The sequence below is a fragment of the Lampris incognitus genome, chromosome 9, assembly GCF_029633865.1.
Source record: "Lampris incognitus isolate fLamInc1 chromosome 9, fLamInc1.hap2, whole genome shotgun sequence".
Classification (NCBI taxonomy): domain Eukaryota; kingdom Metazoa; phylum Chordata; class Actinopteri; order Lampriformes; family Lampridae; genus Lampris; species Lampris incognitus.
Window position 1 is genome coordinate 57872627 of NC_079219.1, and position 12854 is coordinate 57885480.

At 43.1% G+C, this 12854-nt stretch overlaps 1 protein-coding gene across 1 annotated transcript in view; it reads left to right on the forward strand.

Moving 5' to 3' along the window:
- LOC130118089 (histone-lysine N-methyltransferase SETDB1-B-like) overlaps nucleotides 1-12854 on the forward strand; it is a 40746-nt gene that overhangs the window by 12283 nt on the left and 15609 nt on the right. The window contains exons 10-13 of the mRNA XM_056286417.1: nucleotides 10552-10681; nucleotides 11327-11486; nucleotides 11738-11851; nucleotides 12108-12504. Of these exons, the coding sequence (XP_056142392.1) occupies nucleotides 10552-10681; nucleotides 11327-11486; nucleotides 11738-11851; nucleotides 12108-12504 (801 nt within the window). The remainder of the gene's footprint in view (nucleotides 1-10551; nucleotides 10682-11326; nucleotides 11487-11737; nucleotides 11852-12107; nucleotides 12505-12854) is intronic.

A 12854-nucleotide genomic window follows, 5' to 3' on the forward strand; every position in this document is an offset into this window, starting at 1 on the left:
ACTAGGTATGGTCAGTGTTCGAGATTGTGGCTAGTTTGTTACAGGAATAGTTGGTAGCCGTTTTTCCATAAATTAAGTGAATTTTAAGCAAACTTTTGAAATGTCACAAAAAAAAAAGAGTGAGAATGCGAATTAGGTGTGTTTCCAACAGCTGGTTTGGAGCGAATAAACTAGGTGGCTAGCAAAGAGTAGTTTCCTCAGAATTTGGCAGTTTTGCAGTGGTGAGGGCTAACGGTAAAGCAAGAAGCTGCTGACTGGTTAGACCTACCTAGTTGGCTTAGGCCTACCTAGTCACGATGGGCAAGCTGCCTCCTCCTCCCTGAGTTGAGGAGGGTTGGCTGTGGGGATGAATGAGTGTTCGTATCTTTTTGTCTTGAATGAGGGGAATCTGAAGCGGGTGCCAGAGGGTAGGGATTGAAACTCCTGATGAAGAGGGTGAGTGCAGTCAGACAGGATGGAGTTAGTCTTCTTCACCACCTGACTGTTATGCAGAACACATATACAGGACACCTGTAATTTTGCTGCTTGTATTCACTATTTTCGCCAGTACATTATTGGATTTGATGTTAAGACCGCCATACCAACTGATGGGGGGGAAATGATAAGATTGATTCTATGTAGGATTTGTAAAAGAGAGTGATCAGGGACTTGTCAACATGAAACTTGGCAAGTTTCCATAGGCAGAAAAGTCACTGCTGACGTTTTCTACAAACCATTTAAGTATTACATTCAAAAGTGAGATTGTTATCAAAGGTTGAACTAAGGTATTTGTAGCTGACAACAGATTCAACCTCTTGACCCTCAATAATGGTGCTCTGAGTCTGCCACGTAGCTGTGGGTGGGCCTGGGTCCACCCACTTGGCACTCAGGCCCACCTGATCCTTTTTGTTGGATCATCTAGTGAATAACAGTCAGTGAATACTGTTGTAATTATCTTACTACGCAACCAATAAAAATAAAACAATTTTTGCCTCTTGTTTACCATGTGATGATGATGGGTAAGATTTTTTTTGAGTGGCAGTGCATTTCGCCAGATTGCGAGTAGCCCCCTCCTCTTTCACTCAGTGTAAAGTCCGTGCACTGCAGGGGAACAGAAGCCTACTTTGCACTAACTAGCTGCTTGTAATGTAGGTTAAGATAAAAATCGTGGCTAAACAAAGCAGTTTGCTTAATTTTGTCCAAGAATGATGTGAGGAACAGGAGCAAGAGAATTCAGCTCAAGTTCAGGGATCATTCTCAACTCACCATAACACCAAGCCCCTGCATCTCCTGTATTGCCCTAGTTCAGAGGTCTTCAATGTTTTTCAGGCCAAGGACCCCTTGGCTGATAGCGACACGGCAGAGGGACCCCCTATTACATATCGTATAAAATTGTGTTGCTTATTAAACCATGCCAACAATAGTGTGTAGGGTGGCCTATAAGTACTTTGTAATGGTGTATACAATGCTAAGCCATTAAAATAATAATTATTGACGGATTCATATATTTATAGAACATGTTTTTTGTAATTTTTTTTTTTTTTAGGAAAATTAAGAATGCACATTGACTTACATTACGTGTAAAGTAGTGAACTGAATAAGTGGAAGATAAAAAAATCAAAATTATATATATATATATATATAAAGGGCTGTCAAAATTGACGCGTTAATGTGGATTAATCCATCATCATGATTAATCTGATTAAAAATTATAACGCAATTAACCCATCTGCGCCGCAGAATGACTCTTTTTTTTTTTTTTTTACAACTTTGTTTATTGAATTTTCCGCACAATCAACATTTACAAAATAATTGTCCTCATAAGTTGTACAGCATGAACACAAAACACATCCAACAATACACTAACACACCAGAATACAATGAGGAATAAAAACACACCCTCAAAGGAGAAAAAAAAAAAATCAAATCAAAACAAATTAACTAAAATAATTTAATAAAATAAATAAATAAATAAATACAAGTACACATATTCCAATGCACTTGTCCGCAGGCCAGCCAACCCAGCACAGTCCCTCACAGACATCATGTACACATACACCCTGCCTCCTTCATCACCGGAGCTTGCCACGCCCCCACCTCCATCCAACAAGGACATCAATAAAAAGGAAAAAATATGTATATATATATACACACACATCACTCTGGAATAACAGGGAAATGAAGTCGCTTAACATAAGAAAAGAAGGGGGTCCACATTGCCCAGAATTTGTTTAGAGACCCTTTGAGTGTGTGCCTAATTTTTTCCAGCTTTATACAATTTAAAACAGACTTAATCCAAGAGCATGAGAAGGGGGTACAGAGGATTTCCAACTAAGCAAAACCAATCGTCTCGCCAACAGGGTAACAAAGGCAATAAAATCCTTATTAATATTGGTCAGTTGCAATGTGGGCGAGGGCACCCCAAATAGCGCAATAAAAGGGTCTGGCTTGATCTGTGTGTCACATACTTCTGAAAGTGTGCTAAAAATATCTTTCCAAAAACCATCAAGAGATGAGCAACACCAAAACATGTGCACATGATTAGCAGGAGACTGGTTACACCTCACACAGTTAGGATTTATGTCTTTGTAAATTTTCGCTAGTCTCGCTTTGGTCCAATGAGCTCTATGAATGATTTTGCATTGAATGAGACCATGTCGGGCGCAGACCGAAGAGGTATGTACCCTTCCGAGTGCCCTCTCCCACAGCCCATCAGATATTCCCTCCCCCAGTTCCTCCTCCCATGAGGATTTAATGTCATTAAGTGAGGCAATTCTTAAAGAACAAATTTGTCTATAAATTATTGACAAGGTACCTTTCAGAGTGGGAAGCGGGGTAAGAAAGGTGTCAAACTGTGTTTCACCAGGAAGGGTGGGGAAATGAGGATCCAAATTGCGGACGTAACTCCGGATCTGTAAAAATCTAAAAAAATGATGCCTGGGAAGACCAAATTTAACTGCTAGTTGCTCAAACGTACTAAATGTATTGTCAATGTAGAGATCTTTAAACCTTTTTATACCAAGACTAGACCATATTGAGAAAGCACTATCAACCATAGATGGGGCAAAAGCAGGGTTCGAGGCCACCGGAGCAGAAAGAGAGGTTGTCTGAAACCCAAAATGGCGTCTAAATTGATTCCAGATCCTCAATGTTTTGACACACACATTCTTGGTGAAAGAGGAATAAGGGCCTGTAATGGAGGAGTGAGCGAGGGAAGACAATGATGCCGGTACAGACGAAGCAGCTTCCATCTTTAACCAAATTGGGGACGGGGACATCTCTCCACCTCGCAACCAGAACTGAATGACCCTAAGATTAGCCGCCCAATAATAAAATCTAAAATCTGGTAGCACCATACCTCCGTCTGACTTGGGTCTCTGCAAGAGCTGTTTTCGTATCCTAGGAGTCTTCTTATCCCATATGAAAGGTAGAATTAGGCCGTCTATTTTTTTGAAAAATGTGTTGGGAAGAAAAATCGGTAGGCACTGAAAGAGATATAAAAATTTAGGGAGTGTGTTCATTTTAACAGAATTAATTCTCGCTACTAAAGAGAGGTGCATCACTGACCAGCGTTCAAAATCATCCTTAGTGCGGGTTAAAAGCGAGGAAAAGTTGGCCCGAAAAAGGTTTTCAAATCGACTCGTGACCTGTACACCAAGATAAGTGAAACAACTATGAGCAACTTTGAATGGCAAGGTATGTAATGGGAATTTTTCCGCGGTCACATTAAGCGGCATCAATTTGCTTTTACTGAGATTCAGTTTATACCCTGATAAATGACCAAAGGATGTAATAGTAGCAAGGGCAGCAGGAACAGAAACAGAAAGATTAGATGTGTATAGCAATAAGTCATCTGCATATAAAGACACCTTGTGCTCATGTCCGTATCTAACTATACCTTTGATAAGAGGGTTGGAACGAAGTGCTATTGCAAGGGGTTCTATGGTGAGAGCAAACAATAAAGGGCTTAGAGGGCAACCCTGGCGTGTTGACCGTTGCAGAGGGAAACAGCCTGACTGAGTGTTATTAGTCCTGACAGAGGCTTGGGGGGACGCATACAGAAGTCTTACCCAAGTAGTGAATTTTGAACCAAAGCCGAATTTATTTAGTGTATAGAAAAGGTACTTCCACTCCACCCTGTCAAACGCCTTCTCCGCGTCCAGGGATATAATGGCCTCCGAGGTGTTGGTGTCGGAGGAATTGTACATGATATTAAATAGTCGCCTAAGATTGAAGAATGAATGTCTATTTCTAATAAATCCTGTTTGATCAGGAGAGATAATCGATGGGAGAACTGTTTCCAGGCGTGTTGCCAGAAGTTTGGCTAAAATCTTATAGTCAACATTTAACAGGCTAATTGGACGATATGATGCACATTCAAGAGGGTCTTTATTATTTTTAAGAATTAAACAGATAGTCGCTTGAGTGAGAGTCTGTGGAAGAATACCATTAACAAATGCTTCATTATACATTTCAATTAGAATAGGGGCTATTTTGGGGAAAAGCGTTTTATAAAACTCTGTCGAGTAACCGTCAGGCCCTGGGCTTCTCCCGGATTGAAGGGATTTGACAGCTCTAGACAGTTCTTCAACAGTGATTGGTTGTTCTAATTCTTTAACCAAATCCTGGTTGACTAAAGGTACATCAAGGGAGTGGAAGAAGTCATCAAATTCTGATAAATCAGCATCACTTTCAGAAGTATATAGAGACTGGTAGAAACTTCTGAACTCATCATTTATCTCCCTAGGGTCTAATGATATTCCGGATGATGTATGAATTTTGGGAATTTGATGTGATGATGAAACTTGACGCAACTTGTGTGCTAATAACTTACTGGCTTTGTCTCCCTGTTCATAGTAGGTGCTCCTAGACTTGACAAGCAGCTCAGTAACTTGATCTGTTGGCAAAGTGTCAAATTCTGCTTGCAAAGTTAAGCGCTCCTTATAAATATCTGGAGATGGTGAAACGGAATATGCGTTATCTAATTGGGCAATGCGGCGTGTTAGCATGGACAATTTATCTTTTTTAAGTTTGTTCTCATATGTGGTGTAGGAAATAATTTCACCTCTAAGATAAGCTTTCAAAGTTTCCCATAGGGTAGACGCAGAGATACCTGGGGTTCTATTTGTATCCATAAAAAAGTCAATTTGGGCCGAAGCAAAGTTAATAAAATTTTCGTTACTGAGTAATTGAGTGTTAAGCCGCCAAGGCGGTCTCTGATTATTAGCTGTTTGAAAGACTACTCCCATAGTGACAGGGGCATGGTCCGAAACCACAATTGGATTATATAAGCACGAAGATATGGAATGGAGAAGTCTATCATCTACAAGGAAGTAGTCTATGCGCGTAAAAGTGTGGTGTACCGAAGAGAAAAAAGAGTATGCCCTCCCAGATGGATTAAATGTTCTCCAAGGGTCTGAAACAGCGAAATCAGACATAAAGGTACAGACAACCCCAGCTGAGGTTGATAAAGTAGTAGATTTAGTGGAGGATCGATCCAAATGTGGGTCCAACCAGCAGTTAAAGTCACCGCCTATGATCAGCATATGGGAGGACATATCAGGGAGTGTGGAGAAAACCGATTTGAAAAAATCACCATTGTCCCAATTAGGACCATAAACATTAACAAGAACCACCTTCGTATCGAATAACCTACCACTGACAATTACATATCTACCATTGGGATCAGCTATCACATTAGAACATGTAAAAGGTACTGATTTGTGAAGTAAGATAGCCACCCCTCTTGACCTACTCTGAAATTAGGAATGGAACACCTGACCCACCCATCTGCACCTAAGTATTGAGTGTTGTGATACCTTGAGATGAGTTTCTTGGAGGAAGATAATGTGAGCTTTCAACTGATGGAGGTGGTGGAGAACCCTACTGCGTTTAACTGGGTTGTTAATGCCCCTACAATTCCAAGTGAGAAAATTAAAACCATTCCCTCCAGCAGGATGAGCTACGTCAGGCTGAGTCATGTCTTAAGAGAGAGAGGACATGTTAAGGACAAGGCATAATGCAAATTAAATATTTTGGCTGACCTCAATAGTGCAAATTCAAAAAACAAAAACAAGTGACAAAACACAAGAAAACAAAACACAAATACAGAAGGAAAAAAACCCTCCAACAAAATCCCTCTTGCCGAAGCATCTCCCCAACTGAGATGCAAGCAAACCCCTAAATACAAAAAACCTTTAGAGCAACGCATACCAACTTAGCTAGCTTACTCTTAGCTACCTGAGATTTGTGACCATTGAACTAGAATAAAGCAAATGTGCATAAGTCGGTCTCCAATAACATTAGGACCCGAGGAAAACTAACTCAGTTAAGAGAGGTACAAAATCTATAAAGTGGCAAAATTGAACTTCAACCATGTAAACAACCAAATACTGGCAGTGCAGGCAGCTCAGATCAAAACAAAATGAAATGAGAATGACACAAATAGTAGGCAGTAATGTAAGTGGAATAAAATATATCTCCACATTATATCACCTTAATGTGAGTAGTCCGCTGTATACTCATCAACATGTATTGAAAATAAAAATAAAAAACCCACTACATTCAAGTGTCAACAATGAGCACTGCAAGGCTAGCTTCACTCTCCAACATGTACTGAAAATAAAAAACAGCTGCGTTCAAATGTCGACAATGAGCACTGCAAGACCAACTTCACTAGCTAATCTGCCTACCAGCTAGCCCGCTAACTAGCCTGCTAACCAGACCAGCCAACTGATATTTTGAGCTACAGACCCGGCGGTGGCATGACAGCTTTTTTCACCCTGTTTTTGATGAAATCGGCCGCAACAGCCGGGTCCTCAAACCTGTGTGTGGAGCTGTCCGGCAGGGTCAGTCTCAGAACCGCAGGGTAGATGAGACCATACTTCACGCCGGGACAGGCGCGCAGCTGGCGCTTAACATCTCCGAAGCTAGCCCGCTTCTTGGCCACAGCCGTGGTGTAGTCCGGAAATATCGAGACTCTTCTGCCCTTGTAGAGGAGAGGAGACGCATCTCCAGATCTCTTCAGCATGTCGTTCCGGACGTGAAAGAAATGCACCCTGATGACAAATGGTCGCGGAGGTTCACCCTCCCGGGGTCGGCTCCGCAGGGTGCGATGGGCCCGGTCTAGCAGCGGCTTCTCATCCAGGCCGAGCAGCTCCTGAAGCAGCCCGGCTACGAATTCTGTCGGTCGCGGGCCCTCCACTCCCTCCGGTATTCCCAGAAGACGGATGTTGTTCCTCCGCATTCTACCTTCCAGGTCCTCGCATCTGTTGTCCAGGTATGTCACCCTAGTTGTTAGTGAGCCGACGTTCGCCTCTAGCTCGGTAATCCGAGTGCTGTGATCTGTAGCACTGCACTCCAGCTCCGATAAAACGACTCCATGTGCGTCGAGTTTATTCTGGATCCTCTCGATAGATCTTTTAAGCTCGTCTTTGACCAGTATCATCTCTGATCTGAGAGTGGTAGCTGAAGTGTCAATCTTACTGAAAATATCGGTTTTGAGGGAGCCCATCATGGATTGTAGCATTTCCGCGGTCAGTACTGTCATGCTGTCAGCACTAGCTGTAGCACCCGATGTTGGGAGCGGATCAGATTCAGGAGAGGGCGCAGGCTTATTGCGGCCTGCTCTTGCAGACTCCGTTTTCGGTCGATTAGATGTCATTTCACCTTCAAAGTCCTCAAATATAGTGTGAATCGTTTAAAGGACTCTTTAGACGCTTGACCACCAAAGACATGTATTGTATTTTTAAATCACGTCAGGACACAGCGCTGTCGCTCGACACAACCTCTCCGTGGCTTTCTTTATTTAGACTGACGGCATCAAAGGCAGACCCGATCAAACAACCCAGAGCCCGCAGGCATCACCAATCGATCCCAGCACAATAGAACAGCACCAAATCAAATGCAGCACTGTCGATGTGTGCATACATAACAACATGCACGATTTAGCGAGATTAAATATATAAATTTGGTCACTAACTCAGGAGCAATAGAGAAACGTGTCCTACATCCTCGACGTCCCGGCCACGCCCCGCAGAATGACTCATAATCCCTGAAACGTCTCCGGCAACGCATTTCGGGCAGTTTGTCCAAGTAGAGTTACCGTCACACATGCCGCCGCGCATGCGCAAATGGGCAGTTGATCCAGTCGTGACAGAACCAACCAACTCGATAAGGACGTATGGAAGACGCTGAACAGCACGTTGGCCCTCTCGCTGGGAAACTTGAATACAAAAAAAAAAAAACCAAGACGGAACAGTGGACCAACATAAAGTATTGTGCACACTCCGCAGGAAGGAGTTTTCTTTTTCACCGAAGCACTTCCAGCTTAAAATACCACATTAATGCGAAGCATCCGTTAGTCGGGGATTCTGCTAGCTAGCACTTCGGCTGACTGACGCGTCGCCCAGCTTGCGACAAAACCAGCCTCACGTTCTCAGTTGCAGGCTACATTGTAACTAAGAAGTGCTCAGCTCTCCTCTCGGACAATGGCAACAGTAGCTGGCTGAAAAAGGAGGAACAGGGCCACATTAATGTGGATAAATGTTTGTTTTGAAAAAGAGAATCAACAAAGTTTTTTGTTAACACAAACTTAAAGGTGTTTAGTAAACATGTTAAGCGCATATATATTCCCTTCTTTCTTGAGTCTGTTTGCTCATGCAAAATGAAACGCGATTAATGTAGATTAAAAATGAATATTTAATCGTGATTAATCGGAATTAATCCACAGCAACCCTGTGATTAATCTGATTAAAAATTTTAATCATTTGACAGCGCTAATATATATATATATATATATATATATATATATATATATATATATATATATATATATAAACTAAGCACAAAAAGTAAGGAAATTTGTGTTTGGTAGATTATGTCTTTGTTGTAACAATGCTTCTTGGCAATAAATCTTACACCGTTGGAAAGCCTGTTTATTTCCCTTTTAAGTGTTGCCACATGTGTAAGGAACAAGCATTTGTGGGATGAGCAGCGGAGCTGAGTATGTGGGCTGCGCCCATGAAAAATCTGCCAAATCTTCTCTGCCGATGCCAAACAGCTTATTTTGCTATTGACTCTTGTTTTGAGCTTCTGGTACCCCAGGTGCTGTCAATCAGCTGCCTGATTGGCAGCACCTGTGAGCATGGGCCCTGCTACAGTAGTCAGTCGGTGTCTGCTCCAAGTTGCGGCATTATTTGGAGAGAGCCCTAGTACCATCTCCAAACTGAAGGCCAATTTCCATATAACAGGGGATGTCAGAGACACTCCCTGAAGTGGGCATCCCAAAAGGACAACATCCCAAGAAGACCATTTCCTCACCCTGACAGCACTTAGGAACTGTAGGCGGTCTTCTACAGATTTGCAGTCAAGGCTTGCAGGACGAGATGGCCGACGGCTCTTAGCCCAGACGATCCGGAACAGACTGCACGCAGCCGATCTCCGGCCTCACAGGGCTGCCGGGATACATATAGTGTGTGGTAATAACGTAGTCTTAGAATTACCGGGCGGGGTGGCTCTCCTTTTCGGGGTGGCCCGTGGGATATTCTGTGTGCACGGTCCATAAGAGGCTTCTCTTGGAGAGAGTGTGTCCTTTAGTAATTGCGCTAAGGCCGTGGCCTTTCTTACCCTCAGGTCTCCCAACGACGTGAATATTGTTCCGTGTTGAACGCTCCTCTTAAGTGCTCACATTTGTAACGCAGCTCGTTAGTTTTTGTTGCAAGTCAGCTCACGGTTTTCAGTAGAGGAGCGGCGTCGCCCAAATCATTTGTAGCGGTTTTCTCCAGGCTCGTGATAGCATTAGTCCGCGCCGTCACCATGGTGTCAATCGCAGCGATGGCTGTCTGCATGTCTGTCTTCACGGCCTGAATACCCCCCCCCCCCAGGTCTGCTTATGTCGCTTGGGTTCGCATCTCAGTTCTAGTGCAGATACCAGATTTGATCTCAGCCATGTCACTACGAAGCGTTTCTATGGCTGCTAGCAAGACTTGGTTGGTGGGGTTGTCATCCATGTTTTCTGGGTTTGGCCGGCCAGGCGAGTCCGGTGTTTCTGGCCTTGTTTCAGTGTGGTCGTTCTTCTTGGCTTCACCAGTTTCAGCCTTAATTATGTTTTTATGTTGTTTAGTGTCTCCCTTGATGCGTTTTATTTCCAATTGTAACTTTTACAAGTAAAACGGCAGGAGCTATTGATAGTAGTAGTAGTAGTAGTAGTTTAGTTTATTTGAATAGGGACAGTGCATATTAATGAACATTGGTATCGCAGATACACATGTGAACATGCCAGATTGTAGCAGTACTACTAATTTACATCCATTGTCCCTAGGCAGGTCAAAGCAACAAATAAAAACAGATGTGGTACACCACAACACAATACAATACACAATACATACAGCATTATACACCCCACAAAACCATACACCACAATACAATACAATACAATACAATACAATACAATACAATCCTTCCATCACTCAGCAGTGCCCCCCCCCCCCGAACTTTACCTCAGTGTTTGATACTTGAGTTTGATACTATTGAAGTAAAGCATTAGTAAAACTGTTTTGTGGTGTTGGTCAGGATGACAAGAGGAGCGAGTGGATCTACAGAGGCTCAACCAGGCTGGAGCCAATGTTCAACCTGAAAATGACCACTGCCAACACCCAGGAAAAGAAGCTGGCAGGCCAGCAGAGAACACGACCCAACATGGGTAACACATTTGTGCGCATGCACGCACAGACCCATTTCTGTGAATATGTAAATTTGTAACTCCACAGGGTTTTTGTGAGCAAATGTCCACACTGTATAGTAATATGAATGTTATTATGAATGTTAATTTTTAATAAGAATTTTATTTGTATAACATTGACCAAGTTTACGTGGTGCTTTAATATCAGTCTAACATTTGATAAGTAAAATACGCAATAGTTAAAAGAACGATATATATGTAATTTATTCTCATTGAGCTGAAGGATGTTCTAAGACCTCAGTCATTTGATGTCAGTATGCCACTCTTATGAGTTGTGGGTTTTGCATTTAGTTTTACTGAGAGGTACACTTGTGTGTAGGTGTAGGAAGGGAAATAAAACTTGATTTTCAATCATGTGATAGTAGGGGAGCATATACAAAGGGAGAAGTACTGGTCCCAGGTTTGAGCCCTGTGGCATGCCAGAATTGACATTTGCCAATTAAAGTCAGTACATATCAGTTTGTCTGTATTTTTAAACCTTGATATTCATAAAAGCATGGCGCTTTTTGCAATAAGCGTGCTCTTTATCACAACGACATCTGTTCAGCCTTCAGTTTCTTATTGTCAGTTCTCATACTCTCAACACTCAAACACCTTGATCTCCAGGAGCGCTGAGAAGCAAGGGCCCTGTAGTTCAGTACACAAGTGAGGGCAACATCGGAGCGTCTCCTTCCAAAGTGCCCCAGGCCTCCCTTGCTCCTGCAGGCAGCATTCCGCCTGCCCAGTCTCCACAGTCAGCACAGCTTCAGCAGTCTCCACGCATCGAGTAAGTAACACTCGCTGAGCCACCTATCCATTTGTTAGATGTGTAGTGACATCTCTAAGACTGTTCATGCATACAATACGCCTTTTAATTGTATATTCTCTGTGAGGTGGATAGGAAAGAAGGATATCGTTCCTCTTCTCTTTCCTGGTTTCTCAGAGTTGATAGCTGAGTATTCAGAATTGACATTGCATTACATAGCATTTTGTGGAATCGCTGTATGTGTCTCTTCCTGTCTTCGGACTGTTCTCTAGTAACAAACAGCAGATGGCGAAAAAAAGCACATCTCCATTTGTTCCCGGTGTAGGAGGCACGCATGCCTCCAAAATCATGCAGTCCCTCAGCACCATTTCCAGCAGCCTTCCCAGGTGAGAGAGGACCCATGTAATGAGTTACCAAATGTTAATATTAACAATATGTTATGATGTGTGTGTGTGTTTTTTTTTTTCAAAGTGTGCACAGCATTAAGTCACACTGCTCAATACAGAAAAGAAAATGTAGTTGTGAAACTGTAAATCACTCTGCAGAAGAAGATATTGAGTTCATTTTTGATTTTAGTGTAGCGCAAGTCTCCTTCTCTTTCCCTCTCTTGTTCTCCCCCTTTTCCCCTTCTTCAATCTATAGTGGAAGACCACTGAATAGCCCAGCTGTGGTGAGCCCCACTTTCATGCAGAGACAGTTGCCCCTTCTGGCTCCTGCTCCTGCTCCTGCTCCTGCTCCTGTTCCTGTTCCTGTTCCCGTTCCCGTTCCCGTTCCTGCTCCTGCTCCTGCTCCTGCTCCTGCGCCCATTCCCGCAGCTCCCCCACTTCCCCAGGCCCCGGCTATTGCCAGCATCCCCCACCAGCCCTCCTATCGTGCACCAACCGACCGCATCTTCTACCTGACACACACTTGCCAGCCTGCCTGTCTGAATCGCATCCGGCCCCACAAATCAGACTTGCACAGAGGAAAGAACCCGCTGCTCACGCCCCTACTGTACGACTTCAGACGCATGACTGGCAGGCGCAAAGTCAACCGCAAGGTAGGCCCCAACAGCATGGCAGAGGACTCCTCTGGGCCCTAGAAGTGGGAAGCAAAAGAGAGTTGATGGTGGATTTAAGGCTGTTTAGGTTCTTTACTTTACACTAGGATGCCCATTTAAAAGCTTTTCCTTTAAATGAAATTGGCTCAAATTAACAAAGAAATAACTAATGTTTGCTGGCATTGCAGGCCAGAGGACTCTTTAGGAGTGTTCTTGGTCATCAGGCTTGAACATGACTGATTCATTTTAGGGACCTTTATTTAGTTGATTGATATGAAAAACAAGATGTGAAGGAAGACAAACATGAGATTTGTGTGTTGGTTATTTGTGGGCATCCTGACTTCAAAGTA